The sequence below is a fragment of the Camelus bactrianus genome, chromosome 8 (genome assembly GCF_048773025.1).
Source record: "Camelus bactrianus isolate YW-2024 breed Bactrian camel chromosome 8, ASM4877302v1, whole genome shotgun sequence".
NCBI lineage: Eukaryota > Metazoa > Chordata > Mammalia > Artiodactyla > Camelidae > Camelus > Camelus bactrianus.
The window spans coordinates 24,704,144-24,722,716 of NC_133546.1; the positions used below are offsets into that span (position 1 = coordinate 24,704,144).

Below are 18,573 nucleotides of genomic sequence, written 5' to 3' on the forward strand. Positions count from 1 at the left end.
TTCGAAGGATAAGGGGTGATAATTAACAAGGATGTGCTAAGTGGAAAATAATTAAATCATTTTATTATATGAAAGTTTATTATAGATTGCTTTAAACAAAAACCTGTGACATTTTCTGGATAATTAGCTTTTAATAACTTTCTCAGTCCCTTTGTGTATACAAATGTTTAGTGAGAACATCAAGTACGTTTTGAAAAGTACGGAAGTAGTATGTTATGATTCATTCTTTTCTGATACTAAAATGCCAGCTTAGAAACTGGCATAAAGTTTGACTATATATATGCATTTTTTTTCCTATAGCTTCCCTGAAATCTGTATTTTACATCTATCTTTTATAGGGAGATAAAAAATTAAGGTGTGATTCTGCTGATCTTCGACATGACATTGATCGTCGGAGAAAAGAAAGAAGTAAAGAACGGGGGGATTCCAAGGGCTCCAGGGAATCCAGTGGATCAAGAAAGCAGGAAAAAACTCCAAAAGATTACAAGGAATACAAATCTTACAAAGATGACAGGTAATTGTTAACACTGTCTGAGTTAGGTTTTAGCTTCTAATTAGCCTTTAATAATTGTCAGCTTAATTGCTTTCAATTTTGACTGTGTAATCGAATGTTTAAATTTAAACAATTAAAATTATTTGTTTTACAGCAAAAATGTATTTGTCTTTTACACGGCTTATGGTGGATGAGGACAAAAACTTTGGAATAGCAAGCTAACACTGAAAAAAAAAATGACAAATTAATGTGTCCTATTATCCAGGCTACATCAGGAGGTTGGACTTCAATGCAGTGCATTTCTAGAAACAGTTTGTGTAAGAACTTTGGTTCGTTATGCTTGATTCCGCACTTTTTCAACTCATAACACCCAGAGTACAAGAATTTTAAACTGATATCTAGTGGTTTAACATGGGAGAGATGGGGGGAGGAAGGACTAGTTTTATGAAATAGCAATGTGTATTAGTCTTTCAAAGTAATGTTTCCATGGATACTGTTAGCAGTGGTAAGAGTTAACGCAGGTATGACCTTTTCGAGTGTTGCATTAGAATCATGTAAAATTGATCATCATAGAGTCAAATAAATTATAGGAATACTAAGTATCATAGATAATCGTTTTTCTTGCTATTCATTAGGTAAATGGCGGATTTTACTTGTGTTTTAAAATTTATGACTGGTATTTTTTATAGCATATGCTTTTTATTTCAATAATGGAGTTACAGCCCAAACCATTTCAACTGTTCTCACCCAGGGTGTACAAACTGCAGTCATTTTGAAACTTGGCCTTAAGAACATTCTTACTTTTTCCTACTCTTCTCTTCCTTTCGTTAAAGTAAAAATAAAGTTAAAAATATTGAAGAACTGACCCTTATTCTTGAAGTTTCCAGACTGCTAGTCTCTAACTGGCAGGTCATAGCATGTTTTTCAGTAGTGATGTAAAACAAATATTGAAAGAGAATGGAAACAGATTATGTCAAAGTTTAACACCCAATCATTTTAGTTATGTAATGATTTTAATAGAGGATAGTTTTTTTGACTTGAAAAATATCCCTTTTATTGTAAGATTCAACAGGGTCATTCTTTTTAAAAATAGCACTTTTTTTTTGTTTCCTTTATTTATTTTGCAGTAAACATAAAAGTAGAGAGCAAGATCATTCTCGATCTTCATCCTCTTCAGCATCACCTTCTTCTCCCAGTTCTCGAGAAGAAAAGGAGAGTAAGAAGGAAAGAGAAGAAGAATTTAAAACTCACCATGAACTGAAAGAATACTCAGGCTTTGCAGGAGTTAGCCGACCACGAGGAACCTTTGTAAGTAATAAAATTATCTTTGATTGTTTGATAAAACTTTAGAGTATTGTACATAAGGAAAGTATATGATTTAGATACTGTCTACTGTATCAGTCATTACCCCTATAGGCAGAATTAGTCTTGAAAAGTGAAATGGTATTTGAAATATCTTCATTAAGAAATGCCATTTAGGGGGAATGAGGAGGGGCTGGAGCTGGGATGGTGCTTTCTTTGTATATAAAGTAAAAAAAATAAATGTTTTTGCCTAATTTGAAAAAGATAAAATGCCATTTTGAGATCTAGAAGCATCTGTACAATCTAGATACTTAAGTTTGGAATCAGTAACTGTACATAATGCTTAAAGACCCAAGAGTCAAGGAAAGTTAATGATTGAGATCAATTTCTTTAATCACTTAGTTTTTGAAATGGTATCTTGAAACAAATAAAATCCTTACGTTCATTTGTGTATTAACAGCTATTTTCACTTTTGCCTGTTTTCTTTAAGTCCTTGTTTATAAGTGTATCAATCATAGAAATTGTATAACTTTTTATTTTACATAACATACACATTTCTCCATGTTTTTGTAAATTTGTTATAATTATTAATTTAATGACTTCATAGTAGTGCATCTTCTTGACTTTAATTTCTAGATTCAGACTCCTACTTTGAGCACGTATCCAGTTGGTTATTAGTAGGGTTCATTAACTAGATCATTTGGGAAAGAGAAGAGCTTTTCTTTTGTAATGGTGATGGTGTAGTTGAACACTTGGGACTCTTTTATGTAATTCAAAAGAATTAGACAACTCTTTTGGCTAGTAAAAGGGAGAACAACCAGCTTGATTATTTTAAAATATTAGTTCAGGCCATGAAAATGCAGTATTCTAACACTTAGGTTGACTGTGCATTTCTTCTTAACCTACTCAACTTTTCAGTAGGCAGAATTTTTTGCCTCCCTACTGGTATAAAATGGCCACCCTTTCCAGCCTCAGTGGCTATGAAATTGAGATTCAGGAAGGAAATTAGGGAGTATGCTTTTTGTTACTGCAGTAAAATTAGAGTTTGCATGTAACTTAATACCTTTTGATTTCATTACTAAACAACTTTGTTAATGTTAATCAGTTTCGAATTAGAGGCAGAGGAAGAGCCAGAGGAGTTTTTGCTGGGACAAATACTGGTCCAAACAACTCAAATACTACTTTTCAAAAGAGACCGAAGGAAGAGGAATGGGATCCAGAATATACCCCAAAGAGCAAGAAGTACTTCTTGGTGGGTGTTAGAAATCTCTGTTTATTTGGTTTGCATTAATTTTCAAAGCATACTGGGTGAATACATTTGAGTACAGGTATCCACTACTGTGAGACAATTTCACCATAATGTGGGAAACCTTTTTAAAAATTCATTACCCAGATGATTTGAAGTTTTGAAAATGTGGGTCCCTTTAGTCCTGTTTATACTTTATTAATATCTCCTATGGGCTGATCAGGGTAAAGTAAAAATATACCTGATTTGATAGCCACATTCAGAGAAGAACATTAACTTGTTTCTTATCTGTCTGTAAAGACGGTGGCAGTTGTAGAAACTTCTCATTAAGATTTACCTTTCATCATCGCAGTTATTTGTTTAAATGAACAGGCAAGGAGAATTCTTTCACAGCACATGTAATTAAGAATCTCAGGAGGCTGTTAACTTTTATTGGAGTAAATAGAAGATGAAATACTACATTCTGGAAAACTTGCTAGATACACACTAATTTGGTGGTTCTTCGTGATGCTCTTCTCTCTAAAGTAGTTTTCTAAGGGATGAAGCTAGAGGAGGTGGGTCCTGAAAAAAATCTCTAGATAATGATATAAATTTTCTGCTCTTTTGGCATGGGGGAAGAGGATTCATCCAATGTTATAGACACCAAGAAAATACCAAAAACTATTAGCAGGAATACTCATTTTTGTCATAGCTCCTTGGGGAAGACTAGTTGTTTTGTTTAAATGAGGAGAAAATAGTATTGGATTTTGTAGAAATGTGTCTTTCATTTGGCTTTTTATGAATATATTTTGAGTAAACTTGAATGTCCATGACATCTACTAAGTAAGAGTATAGAGCTGTATTCTGAAGTAGAGCTATATTTTGTTTCAAGACTGGGCATTGTAGTTGGTTCAAAAATTGATTTCCATTTGCCCCTTTTTTTGGGTACTTTAATGAGCAAGAGTCTGAAGAAGTTAAATATATTTTTACAGAACACATTATGTATAATGTTTACACAGCATATATTCCTGTGAGGAGAAATTTATGCTTGAGTTGACAGTCTGAAAAGCAAAAGTGAATCATCCTGATGGAGAGAACTCCAGTACTCAGCTGGCTAGATGGTCGGTGTAATTTTGGGAAGGTTAAGAAAAAACAGGGGCCAAATTGTGGAAGGCCATAATACTGTAATAAATGTGGATGTTAGGCAGAGTTTAGGAAAGCATGATTGTGAAAACAGATCTGAGAAATATTGAGTGTCTGAACTAAGAGGCTAAATTTGAGGAAAGTTAAGAAAATAACATTTATTAGTATTTCTTCAGGGACCTACTAGTTGGGTGTTGGTAGTGAGAAGAAGGAATCTCTCCAAGATAGGGAATATAGGGTAAAGAAACTCATTGGAGGTGAAGATTAAGTTTTGTTTTTGAAATGCCTGGGAGGAATTGAGTGGAGGTATGCAATAAATAGGTAATTGCTAATGCAGGTATGGAGAGAAAAATCTAGACTAAGCCATCATCTTACCAGTCACAAAGCCACAACAAGATCACCCAGTATGAAGAGAAGAGATTATAAGGTCAACCTTTCAAAGGTGGGATGAGGAATGAGAGTAATAATGCCAGACAAGTAGAACAGATGTGAAAGTTGAGGCAAGTGAGAAGTGAACAAGTAGATAGTAATTAATTGCTTAACACTTCACATTTTACAAATACTTAATTTAGGCCAGACCTTGACTTTTTATGGCATTCTTTTAAGTATCTGGTACCATAATTTTTGTCTTAAATTGGAACATAATCATTTTTGCTTGACACATAATTAGGTATTAATCAAGAGTGTTACTTTAAAAATTTAGCCACTTGTAAGTAGCAGTAACATTTTGTATGTTGCTTTTCTGGGATGTATTTAAAAATCTTTGTTTCTGTATAAGACGTACATGTACATTTGTCACAGACTAATGTTCACTAGAAGTGAAATTAACACATCACATTTTTTCTTAAAAATCAGTTCCCAAAGTTAATTATTTTGGTTCTTAATGAGCCATTGGAATGACAACTTTGGTTTTCACATGGGTATTTGAATTTAAAATATTTTGCATATTCTGCAAAGATACTTACTAGACTTTTCAGACAGCTAATGTTGAGAATAGAAATATATAAAAATTATAATTGAGAATAAATGAAGTTGAAAACTATAGATTCTTCTAGGTTCTTTCAGAATAATCGACAAGCATGGAAATTTTGTCCATAGTAATGAAACGTTAATACTTAGTAGTGACAATAATGAGTAACATTTATTGAGTATATGTACCATGCTAGACATCATTCTAAGTGTTTTACATATATCTATTTTCATGCTTATAAAGTCCTTTTGAGGTAGGGTCATTATCCACTTGTACAGATGAAAAACCGAGGTACAGAGATTGAGCAGCTTGACCAAAGGTACATGGCCAGTAGGAGTGGGGTCAGGTTTTGAACCCATGCCTTGGTCTCCAAACCCAAGGTTCTTAAAGTACTGTTATCGTTTTTCCTCTAGTCCTGAGTAATAACATTTGTTCATTTATTGTTTTCTTATCTGAAACTCCCCATTTCAGAACTTTGAATTATGCAGAGATAAAGTAATGTTTTCAATAATAAGTACTCCAGGAAGGAGAACGGCGTTAGAACCTGAAATTCTGTTCAGGGGTGAGAGTATGTGAAGAGTTGGAGCAAGTGCAAAAGTACTGATATGGGCAAATTCTTGATGTTGAGTTGATGTCATCTGAGGAAAAGAAAATCCTTGGTGGGGAAAGGGGTTTGGATTGGAGTTTTAATAAATTAACTGTTTGAAACTCAATCATTCTGTAAGGAAGAAATAGGATTCAGAAGGTCTTGGTTCTAATATGGCCTCCTTTCTTAACATATTTTTGGCTGTGTATTACGAATATCTAATGTCCCCTTTATCATCTGTGAAGTAATTTTTTAAAATTGTAGTAAGAGTGAAATCTTGGATGTAAGAATTTGAGGATTATGCTTAGCAACAAAATGTCACTTAGGTAGCTGCTAGGATACCCTCTGAAAAAATGTAATCTTCTAGCTTCTGTTTTGTTTATTTTCAGATGATTTTATGTTTAAAAGTAATGGCTAGTTAAACTCTAGTGTCTAGCTTTGCCACTATTTCTATTTCTGTTTCAGCTAACTCTTAGCTACCTCGTATGGTAATCATTTACTGTCACCAAGATAGCTGGGAAATGTATTCTGTGGATGATGGGCATACGAGGCAGTGGAAAAGACTGGCTCTGTAGCCTTGGGCAAGTTACTTAATTTCTCTGTGCCTCAGTTTCTTTGTATCTAAAGTGGGGTTAATTAAGAGTATTTTACAGGGTTGTTCTGAGGATTAGATGAGTAAATACATGGAAAGTGCTCCGAACAGTGCCTCATTCTTAGTAATAAGCACCCTATAAGCTTTGTTAATACTACCATGGTTTGAGTGCTTGCTTGTCAGACACTGGGCTGGGCACTTTCAGATCATTTGTGTTCCTTCAAGGTTATCTTGTTTTTTAAAGTGAGGAAGTAAAGTTACACAGTTTCTGTTAAGATTTAAACCCATGCCTCTGGCTTCAAAACTTAATTGTTTCTTCCTACAAGTCCATGGAATACTGTGTAAATACCTCAAACAAAAAACCACAAACTCTATAAAATTAGTTGTGCTAGTACCAAAAGGAATCCTGAAATTAATGTAATTGTATGTGCATATTATTTTGAGAGGCAGACTATTGTAAAATAGTTTATTCTGGGTTTACAGTTAAACTTCCTGACATTGAAATTTATACTTACGATAGTTCCTACATTCATTCTTCGAGCCATGCATACCTTTAGCTAGTCATCTTTCATTGGTTTGATAGATTATTAGAAATTGGTAAGAACTCTTTCTTACAGTCTGTTAATTACATGTGTGAACTTTTCAAATCATGCAGAAGGGTGATCTGTATTACATGAATATGCACAAAGGCACATTCCATGTTTTAAAAAGGTGCTCATGCAATATATTAAAAAATGTTTTAGTGTCTTTTGGACAGTTGATCAGTATCAGTACTCCGTGTTATGCAATACTGTTGGCATTATGCCTGTCGTCTTACAGAGGGGCATCATTCCCATTTTGTAGGTATAAACCTGAATTTGAGGTGGGCAGCAGTTAATCGAATTATATTACAGGAGAACTTTGACTTTTTGTATTTTGGGATGTAATACTCATCTGCTCACCCACAAAGTCAAGTACTTTTCAGTTCTGCAGATTGTTTTGATTAATGGAATAATTTGTAATTTGGGAAACATTTATATTTGGATACAGTTAATGAAAAATTAATATTGGAATGTAATAGCTGCAGTATTTTAGGTTAGTGAAGAAGTAAGTTGAAGTATTACTCTAGGGACCATGCTGTTGTGATTTGGCATGTGAGATTCCCTTGCCCAGAAGATTGACGTGTAATACATACTGATTTAGATGTAAATCTCAGGATTTTAAAAATCTGTTCCTATATGGGAGGTATAATTCTAACCACCTATTTTATTTGGTTAATGTTACTGATAATGTTGTAATGACGTTTTTTATATTTTGTCGCATATTTATGACTAATTTTGTGAGGAAAATATCTCATTTACATGCAGTGTATGAATAAGTAGACATACATTGAAATAATAATGGAAAGCAAAAAAGTAAAAATTAGGAAATTGGCAGTAATTTAGCAGTTGAGATTCTCCAAAAAATTATCTGGTCTCTCAAATGCTTGGGTTACTAAGCAATAAGATGTAATTACTTGCTTTCACGATGCAGTATATGTTTGTTAAAAAGTTCAATTTCATTGGTTTTGTTTTGTTGTGTTTAGAACAGTACCAATCTCATATCCAATCTGCAGAAAGTTTTTGCCATGACTTACTATTAGGGATATAGTCATCTTCCTTAAAAAAAGATATTTCAGTGATGATTGTTTTTTAACCTTTCTGTAGCATGATGACAGAGATGATGGTGTGGATTATTGGGCCAAAAGAGGAAGAGGTCGTGGTACCTTTCAGCGTGGCAGAGGGCGCTTTAACTTCAAAAAATCAGGTAGCAGTCCAAAATGGACTCATGATAAATACCAAGGGGACGGGATTGTTGAAGATGAAGAGGAGACCATGGAAAATAATGAAGAAAAGAAGGACAGGCGCAAAGAAGAAAAGGTAGAAATTTTCAACTTGTTGGTGATTCTAACGGATTTTCTTTATATGTATGGGTTTGGTGGGCCAATTTATTTAATTTTTAGGAAAAGTGATTATTTTGGATCATTTTTACTCTTCGTACTTTTGCTAATCTTTATTTTCTCTCTTTTTTAAAAATAGGAATAATAAATCTGAAGTGAGATTGCAACAGAGAACAGAACTTGCACCCACCATTTTTTTACATTTTTGTTTTCAAATAAGAATGTAAGCATTTTACTTAAATTTTACTGTTTGCAAGTAGTCTAGAGAAATTTTGTTTTAAGTCTTCAAATATCTTGAAAAATAGTAGACTGTATGTTGAAAATTGTACTGAAATAAAGTAGAAAATTGTTACGTACCATATTTGTAACTATCAACTTTTAAAAAAATACTTTTACTGTTTTTGTTACATGCATTGTAATTCTGCTTTGTCTATAAGATATGGTCAAGTACAGCTCTGTGAAAGTTCTGATTCTCTTCCCTCCCTGTTTGTTAATGATTATTCTGAAGTAAACGTTAGCTCTACATACCCTGGACGGCAATTGTTTATAGAGACCACATTAATTACTTTAATGGTATACATCTATTTAACATTCTCCTTAATTCAAACACACTACATTGTAGGGTGACTAATTTTTGAAGTATACCACAGAAAAAATTGTTACTTTGGTAAACTAAGCTAGTTTAACACCTAAGCAAATGTTTAAGAAAGGAAAAAAAGGCTTTGCCAATAACTAAAAAAAAATAGTACAAGCTTTTAAAAGTTAGATTGAAAAGTATGAGGTTTTTTGGTTTGTTTTTTTTTTTTTTACTGAAAGCAAACAGTGGCCTATAAAAATCTTAGGAGCCATTATTTAAGCTCAAAATTCAGTGTTCTCTTTCTGTTTTTATTTGAAAGTTTTGAGTCATGGTCTTAGATATCAGCTATTTTTTGAGCAAGGAAACTGGTTTGTAACAATACAAATAAAAACCCCATTGCTACCAAATGTCTTATTTAAAAAAAAAAAGACAAAACCTATAATCCTGGTATTGGTGTGGAAGAGGATTATCCTGCAGAATAACCTGATACGTTAAAAAGATGTGTACCTGATTTCATATCTTACATATTTATTTGAGCTTTTGAACAGATGAATCATTAGTTTGTAGTCTAACCATAAGGAAAAATAGGTGAACAGAATATACTGTTCATTAGTAGTATTTTAAGTAACTTGTTTTTCAAATGTCATCAATAAAAAATTTGACAGGAAGCTTGTTGCAGCATTGATCTAACTTGTTTATTTTTTTTCCATATTTCAATTGCAGTTTGTAAAATGGGTTTTTCTTCTCAAGGGTTCTATTCAGATAGATAATATTTCAAATGTGAATTACCTTTGTGTTTATGCTGGTATCTCATAAAAGGAATGAAAATCCAAAATAGTACATTTCAGTGTTAAATCTGTCTGCTCTGTAATCATATATGATAAAAGTAGTCAAATTTCATTTGCTAATTCAGCATCTAAATTAGTTGTATATGTTTACATTAAAAGGGGCTAATGTTTATTCTGTTAGTGTAAACTTTTAAACATCTTAAGTGTATGGCTCTTCCATTCTCACTGATGATTTGCAATTCTTCTAGCACCTTGATTGCAGTCAGGAACATTAGCTAAGAGCTGTAAGAGGGAAAAATATGAAAACAAAACTCAATGTATGTGATGCTCATGCCCCTAAGATCCTTAAGTATTGCATGATTTCTCCTATTTTGTTCTTCTGAAGTTGTTAGAGCAGAGGAAATACTGTCATAGCAAGTATGTGTTGCATTAATTAGGACATAACTAATACTCTCCTAGTTAGAATAATACTTAATTACATGCTGAAGCAACATGGATTTGATCTGTATGACAGGAAAATTTTCACAACCATTTTATTTTATACAAATAAATTTAGCTTTACTTTAGCAGTTACTGGTTAGGTTACTGAATTTATGCATGACTATAAATGTGCAGTTTTGCTTTTCCACATAAGACAGCAGGGAAAGGGAGATTACTGAGAAATTATTTAATAGGGAGTGGGGAAAAAGCTACGTGAAAAGTCCTGTCAGGAGGTTATGTTTTAAGTGCAAATGCATTGCTTTAACCCAAATATATACATGATTTGATTACTTTTATTAAAATTGAGGAAAGTATCCTACCAGAATATAGTAAGAACTGTGATTGTGGAAACACTGCGATAGAATACCATTGTGGGTGTTAACTTTTTCAGAGCCAAGCACATAAAAAGTAACCTGTGTGAATTTTTTTAAACCACAGTTTAACTCCACACTTCACGACATGTTATAAAAGCTGAATGGTTCTTTTACAAGTGCCAGAATATAGTAACTCTGATACCTGCATTAACAGGCTTCTTTTTGCCTAGAGAAGGAAAATAAAAATGAACCAAAGGATACTTCCAGAAAGGATTAAGAAAGCTGTTTAAGAAGGCCATGACTCAGTCCTTAGGTGTGTATCTCTCTCAACATCCTAGGAATTTTAATATAAAAAGCAAAATTTGTTTTTCCAATTGCAGCCTACTTCAAGAAATTACTGTTGTTCCCTTTTGTCACAGTTAAGATCAAGTGTTGGGAATTCAGTTATAATTTGAGTAAAAATATACCCAATAAGAATGAATGTAGACGGCTAAACGATTCTTACTCAGTGTGATGTATAATGCAACAGGGACCCTTGTAAATTGTCATATGCCAATAAAATGTTGTAAGTGGTAATAACTGTTGTTTGTTTACCTGATTTTGAGATTATTTCTTTGTCTGTCTATATAACTGATTTCCATGGCTTGTTTCTAGATTTTAGAATACCAGCTCATCTGTTAGTATAATTACTGGTATAGTGTGATTTTTTTGGGGGGGAGTTGATAAATGTTTTATAAAATTGCTCAAATCCCTATTTGTTTTTTTCTTTTTCCCCTGGGAAAATGGGAAATTCTGTAGTGGATAATTCCAAGCCATTATTAGAGAACACAAGAATTCCAGATAGAATTCTAGTCTACCTCTCATGTTCCCGTGTTCATAGAGGAACTTGTCAGCTATAATATGGTGGAGAATCAGTATTAGTTCTCCTCTTTCTAAAAATAGTAGTAGTCAGTAGATAACTGAAGAGTGTTTTTTTGATGTGGTTTTTATGTGTGTGTGTGTGTGTGTGTGTGTCTTTGTTCGCTTTTCAGTAAGATCTGGTGTAATTATTACCATGCCCATCTTCTAAGTTATTTGAAATATAAAATGAGCCATTCTGCAGTTTCAAACAAAAGATTTTGACAAATACTTGTGCTAAGACAGATAAGTTTTGCCTAATATAAATTGCAAATTATCCCTTTAAAACTTTGTCAAAGAAATAACTCTGTGTATGCCCAACTATACTGGATAATTTTAACGTTATGTACTAGTTACCTTTGTAAAAGTGTGTTATCTTACTGGGGACAATTATTTAACTTTTTTTTTAAGAGTTGCTTTTTTCTTTTTCTCTTTGAGTTTCAACTGGAATCCCTTCGGGATATACTTTATTCCATGTGGAACAATATTCCTTTCACATTCAGAAAGAGAATTGCAAAGAATTACCTGAGTTTATGAAGTTGCTAAATAGGGAAGACACATGGAGAAATAAACTTCACTGTCATGGAACTGTATTTGACTAGAGTCAGTCTGAGTAGTAGATTGTGATACATCCCTCAACAAAATTTTGGAGTATTATCTGTTCCATACATGTAGGGTTCTCAGTTGAAATCATTATTGTTAAATCTGAATGTCAGGGTCTAATGGTTCAGTTTATTGAGGCAGATGTTAAAACTTCATTAACATAGACTCCTAATTTTTAAGTGAAAAGGTTTTGTTACTCGATTATTGGCATCCAGGAATATATAGAAGTTACTGTATTCCATTGTCTGACTTGAGAGCCTTTGTAGAGATTGTTTAGATTTAGGAGCTGAACTCATGTTTTTCAGAAACATTCAGTTATGATTAGTGTGTGTCAGTTATGCAAATGAAGCCAAAGTTGTACATTAAGTGTACTAGTTCTCTTTATATTGTTACGTTACCTCCTTATAGTTTAGCTTTTAAAAATGGATCCCACTGGTTAAAAAAGAGAAAGAACAGGCATTAGAATGGCACTTCACCACTACTAGAAGAAAAATTCCAAATAATGTTTCTTTAATTATAATGATCTGTACATAAGAAAAATATTTTTTCTAAGGACACTTGAGATGTTTCACATCTGTGAACTGATTTGCAGTGCTCTTAAAATGCAGAAGATAATCTGGGTTCTTGAAGTAGAAAAGGGTAGGTAAGTCTTTATGCTATTCTCCTAAAATTGGAATCAGATTTTTCTTAGTAATCTCTTTTGGTTCAATAATGAGCCCTCCCTTTAATAAAAGTAGATAATAGTAAGTACACTGTACAATTAGGTGATGACGGTTATATATTAACAGCATGAACTGTGTATTTGGCAATGGTAACTTCTTGATACTGTTCTAGTAATTGCAAATTCCATGGCTTGTAAAGGGCCCCAGATAAAAATAAAGAATACCACTTCCACCATTTGAAGCAACATGGATGTTCCTGGAGAATGTCATTCTAAGTGAAGCCAGAAAGAGAAAGAAAAATACCATATGAGATCGCTCATATGTGGAATCTAAAAAAAAAACAAAACATAAATACAAAACAGAAACAGACTCATAGACATAGAATACAAACTTGTGGTTACCAAGGGGGAGAGGGGTGGGAAGGGACAGAATGGGATTTCAAAATGTAGAATAGATAAATAAGATTATACTATATGGCACAGGGAAATATATACAGATCTTGTGGTAGCTCACAGTGAAAAAAAAATGTGACAATGAATGTATGTATGTTCATGTATAACTGAAAAATTGTGCTCTACACTGGAATTTGACACAACATAAAATGACTAACTCAATAAAAAAATGTTAAAAACAAAAAACAAAAACCACTTTCACCCTCCAGAATAGTAGTTTAGTTGCAAACTTCTCTTGTCCTTGATTATGGGAGGTCATAGTTTTTCTTTTGTCGTATTTATACTGGAAAGGGAAAACTAGAAACTTAAACTTCCAGGCTACTTCTAAGGGTGCCATGAGGGGAATGTTAAATACAGTTGGAATTTTTTTTTGTGTGTGTGGGGGGGAAAGAAATGGAATATCAGCAAATGTATGCATAAAGAGATACTTATACAGCATTTAACTGGTTAATGTCAGTTTATAATTATCTTTTACTCCTATGTTTGGTGATGATACTCAACTTTCAGACTCAAAAATGTCAGCTCATTTTCACTGCTGTGGTAACTGGTAAAGATATTTATCATTTGCCCTAGTTGCTGCATTAGTCTTCTAGTTTGGACACCTGAACTTTTAAATTTCATCTTCTTAATCGCCATCTGTGGGACATTTTTCAATTGAAAATTGTCTAAAATAAGCTAAAAATTCTTCAGTGTCTTCTCGTTGCCTAAATCTTAGTCAAGGTGAACTGCAGGAATTCCCTGTTCCCTCAAGGTGAGCTCTTTTTTTTTTTTTGCTTTGTTGCCTTATCCCACTCCTTGTTCACTTAGGTATCTTAAAATCTTAAATCCTAGCAAAAGGGAAAAAAAAATCTGAAAAGCCCTCTTGTCTTCGTTTTTTTAGGCTAGCAACTGATTGTTTATGTGTTTTGCTTTGCTAGAGTAAATATTAGCACTTTGCATTGTGTATGGTGTACATACTACATGTAGTAAGTGCTCCTTGAGTATAAATGAAAGTATGATAACTGCATTATATGGAGAGATTGGCATTTGATTGGCATAAGCCGATTTATGGCTCTTGCTGAAACATAATTCCATCTAAGCTACCTTAAAAATGTGCTTAACGGGAGAGTTCAGATTGCTATGAACAGAAGAGTTGGATCTTTTTATAAATGCCTCAAGTTGCCTCTTCTGTGTTGTTTTGGAGAAGTGTTTAATATATTTTTAAGAGAAAACATTTAGTATATTTAGAGGTCGGAGAACCAGAAGCTTGAGTTCTGAAATACTGTCATGTGATTAATTGGGAAAGGTATGTTTACTGTAGAAAAATGATGGCTGAGATGAGTATAGCAGTCTTCAAGTACTTGAAAGGGCTTTCCCTTAGCAAGGGAAATAGAGTCAAACTCAAACCATATAGGACCCGGAAGAGCATTTGATACCACTTTATCCAGTCTCATCACTTTAATGTATTCTGTTTTTGCAGGGCAGAATCAGAGCCAGTAGGTAAAAGTAATAGGTATGTAGACTCACTGTCTCAACTGATTTTCACAGCTAGATACTTAAAAAGAGTGGGCAGCTTGTGAATAACATAGTTTTCTGTTTATAGAAGTATGGAGAATCTGGAAGGAATGCTGTGCTATCTGAAGCAAAATTTTTTCTAGTTCTCTGGATTGCTTAAGATCAAGAACTGCATTTTACTCTCAGGTGTTTGCTTTATTAAACTTATAACTGATATAGTGACAAAAAGAAGTGCTGTATTATTGCTACAGTTTTTCAATATTGTGATAGGAATGAACTTTGATATTTTTTAATAAGACATGCCAAATCTTTGGATGACAAATAACTTGCTATTAAGTGTTAAGACAATCAAAATAAGTTATTTGGGATTTTTATGAAGGAAAGTTTGAAAAATTCCTGTTACTTGGACCATGTCAGTATTAAAAATTATGAGTTGATTTTTGCTAAAATTGAAAAGGATTAAATGGAAATGTTAAGAGTACTGATAACTGGACTGGATGGTCCAGAGCAGAGTAAAACTGGAAGGACATTTTTTTCTCTGCTCTGGATTTTAACCAACTCTTTAAGTGACTAACAAGAGTCAAGGCATATGTATTTGTCAACATGATTATATCAAAAATGACAGAATCCATTAAATCATATGAATCTTTTAAAAATAATGGAACCAGAAAAATCAAGCAGCAGTTCACTTTTATTCTTTTAGCAAGGTCTAGCTGTAGTAGAATATTTTTGTTCAAAAATAGTATGAGTAGCTAATAAACACATAGGACTTTTGGACTCAGAAACACTAAGTACAGTAACCTAGGCTTTCTTTTTATACAAATTATTTTAAGGTCCAAATAAAATAAGTCTTGCTTTTAGACAAACATTTAACTTAGATTTTGTGATTTTAATATACCACAAGTGAATAGCAATTTATATAGTAGGTACAGCTACATAGGTAGTAAATCTCAATTCTTAGGTTACTGAATCATTTTTATTGTCAATACCAAAAAACAGGAGATTTTCAGAAGAATTTAACTTGAAACATGGTTTTAATATCAAGGAAAATCTTGGTCTTTTTTAATGTATTTTTATTGAAGTATAGTCAGTTTACAGTGTGTCAATTTCTGGTGTACAGCATAATGCTTTGGTCATACATGAACATACATGTATTCTTTTTCACCATAATTTACTGTAAGATATTGAATATAGTTCCCTGTTCTGTGCAGTATGAACTTGTTTATCTATTTTATATATACTAATTAGTAATTGCAAGTCTTGAACTCCCAATTTATCCCTTCCTACCCCCTGCCCCTCTGGTAACCATAAGTTTGTGAGTTTGTTTTGTAAGTTCGTTTGTCTTTTTTTTTTTTAAGATTCCACATATAAGTAATATATTGTATAAATACTTTTTTTTCTCTTTCTGGTTTACTTAGAATGACAATCTCCAGGTACATCCATGTTGCTGCAAATGGCATTATTTTTTATGGCTGAGTAGAATTCCATCATATAAATATACCACAACTTTTTTATCCAGTCATCTGTTGATGGACATTGGTCTTAATTTGAGTGTCAATACATTTTTTGAATAAACAATTGTACAGTGTTAATGAACCTTTAAGAGTTATGTAGTCTTTAAATAGTGCTGGTCAGTTTAAGTGTACTGCATTACTACTTACTTGCCACTGAGAGGTTTCAAGTATAGGCAGCAGAACAAAAGGAAAAAGGCTCTAAATATTTTTCTTCTTTTTGAAATGTAAAGTGGTTAAGTGAAATTTCTGAGCATATGCATCCCAATCTGGGTATCCTTTTCATGAGACCCTATGGTTAAGGTTGGAGAGGCTATTGCCTACTTGGTAGAATGTTATATTGTATTCTACCCCATTACTTGAGATAATTGTAATAATTTGAGTTCTAATCACCTATAACTTAAGGCTAATGGGTTTCTACCGGGTAGTTGGCAAGACTGAGTACACATCTTTCTAGTCTTTGTTCAAACCAGCCACCAGCCTCTCTCCATTTATTCACTGGGAAAGTATGCCTAGCATTGAGGGTAAAGTCAGATAAAGTTATTGGTCTTGGGGATCCAGAACACAGTGTGATGATTAACTATAATGTATTATTAGTGGTTCTGGGGAAATGGAAACATACATCTAGATAACAAAACCAAGTATCTTTAGACAGCATTTGCTATTAAACTAGGTGACAAGCTTTTCCCAGGGACCCACAAATACCAGGTTGAGGACAAACTACCAACCTGCCTGGCATTGGTGTGAGTAGAAGGAAGAATTGGGGTAGCGTCTGACAGTCTTGAGAAAAGGAGAATCTCAAATAAGTCTACTGAAATGGGTTTTGTCCTCTCCGGTACTGAGCACAAGGTACCCCCAGTAAGGATGGGAGAGGCTGAAGTAGTTTATCCCCCACCTCAGTGAACTCTCAAATCGGACTTGTAAAGACAAGACTCCCTTTTAGGGACAGGACCCCACACTGAGGAGAAATTAATGAAAGGGGAATCACAATGAGCAGGGTAGAGACAGTAGACAGAGGAGAGGGCTTAGATTCAACTGGGAAGGGGAATTTGGCCAGGAAAATCTTAGAAAACATGCCATCATATTTCTGGACACTACTCAAAAATGGCAGAAAAGGTAGTTCTGTAAAGCCAAAAAAGTTTTACTGAACTCTACATCATTCTAGAAGTTCAGGAAAATAATTTCACTTAAAAGTGAATAATAAAAAAATCTTAATGTCAAATCTCATAAAAAGGTATCAAGATGTGGTATGTATGAATACTTAAGTAAATGTAAAATGGAGGAAGGATCTCTGAACAATTAATTTTAAGGGGAAATTGTCAGCAAAGAATTCATGGAAGATGTAGCATTTGACCTGGGCCTACCTTGCTGTTACCTAAAGTTGAACATTGAGCTCTATTAATAGGGCATCCTGAAGGAGCTTTAGCACTGGTTTCCCTTCTCATGCTCTCAAGGGATGCTCTTTTGGCCCTATTATGTGCTGTTTCATATCAGACTGGAAAGGAAGAGCAAAAGGGAAGGATAAGGAGCTTGAGAAAATTCTATATAGGATTGCTGATCCATTTGCCTTCTACTTGTACATTGTCCAACAGCCCTTTCCTGCCCCTTCCATCCTTACCTCGCTTAGACTATTGGACCTGTCATTATAATCGCTATTGCTCTGCCAGTTTCTGAGTTTCAAATCATTCTTGGTGTCTGTTTTCTCTCATCCCATATACAATTATTTTATTCAACAAATACTGATTGAATGCCTACCATACACCAGGCACTCTTCTAAAGTGCTGGAGATACAGTGGGTTAAAAAAAATAGTAAGTTCCTGTTCTGGAGTTTAGTTTGGGAGTATGTGGAGCATAAATATATACGGTCTAAGTGCTATAAAGAAAAATCAAGGAAAGAGTGGAGAGAGATGCTATTTATATATGATATTCAGAGAAAGCCTCTCTGAGGTCTCTACTAGAATGTAAGCTCCAGGGGGACAAGCACCTTACCTGCCTTGCTCATTTGCATTCCTTGTGCTTAGAATGATGCCTGGCACATAGTAGACATTCATGAATGAATGAATAAATGTGGACACAGAGAAATTAGTTGAAAAATTCTCCCATTTTAAAATTGTGTAGGTGAGCAGCAGGCACAGTTCATCTTAAATCATGTCACTCCAATGCATTTCTCCCTGAAATACGAGAAGCTGTAGCTGTTGTCTCTTAAGAAGCCAGTAGCCTCAGATCAGAATTTAAAACTGGGGTATCACTTGCCATGACTTGGTCGTCACTTTACCACCCTTGGCTAGGCTAGGTCAGCGTCCGGTCCACATTTGACAGCCTAGATAACCAGCAGCGTGTCATGAACGAACATTCTAAGTACTGCAATGCTGCAATGTTACTCGAGGACAATGTTTAGCTTCTGCTACCTACCATAGCATATAATAGATGTGCGCTGAGTGGACTAACGAATGATTAAACAATAAATCGCGACTCTTCACAGCAAGCGGACTTGGGAGAGAGGCCTCACTTCGGATCTGGATGTAGAGGATGACACACTTTCCCTGCGAAGATCTGTGTGGGGCAC

General features: G+C 34.0%; 1 protein-coding gene across 9 annotated transcripts in view; it reads left to right on the top strand.

The window, feature by feature from the left end:
• Positions 1 to 10,967, top strand: part of BCLAF1 (BCL2 associated transcription factor 1) — a 28,181-nt gene extending 17,214 nt beyond the window's left edge. For 4 of the 9 annotated variants that reach the window (XM_045524764.2, XM_010965620.3, XM_045524763.2 and 1 more), the window contains exons 9-13: positions 339 to 514; positions 1,621 to 1,801; positions 2,901 to 3,047; positions 7,997 to 8,209; positions 8,369 to 10,967. In XM_045524764.2, the coding sequence (XP_045380720.2) occupies positions 339 to 514; positions 1,621 to 1,801; positions 2,901 to 3,047; positions 7,997 to 8,209; positions 8,369 to 8,374 (723 nt within the window). In that variant the 3' untranslated portion in view covers positions 8,375 to 10,967. Of the gene's footprint in view, positions 1 to 338; positions 515 to 647; positions 811 to 1,620; positions 1,802 to 2,900; positions 3,048 to 7,996; positions 8,210 to 8,368 lie in introns of those variants that run through there. The other 5 variants (XM_010965622.3, XM_045524765.2, XM_010965623.3 and 2 more) reach the window with 2 other exon arrangements.
• Positions 10,968 to 18,573: the final 7,606 nt, after the last annotated feature.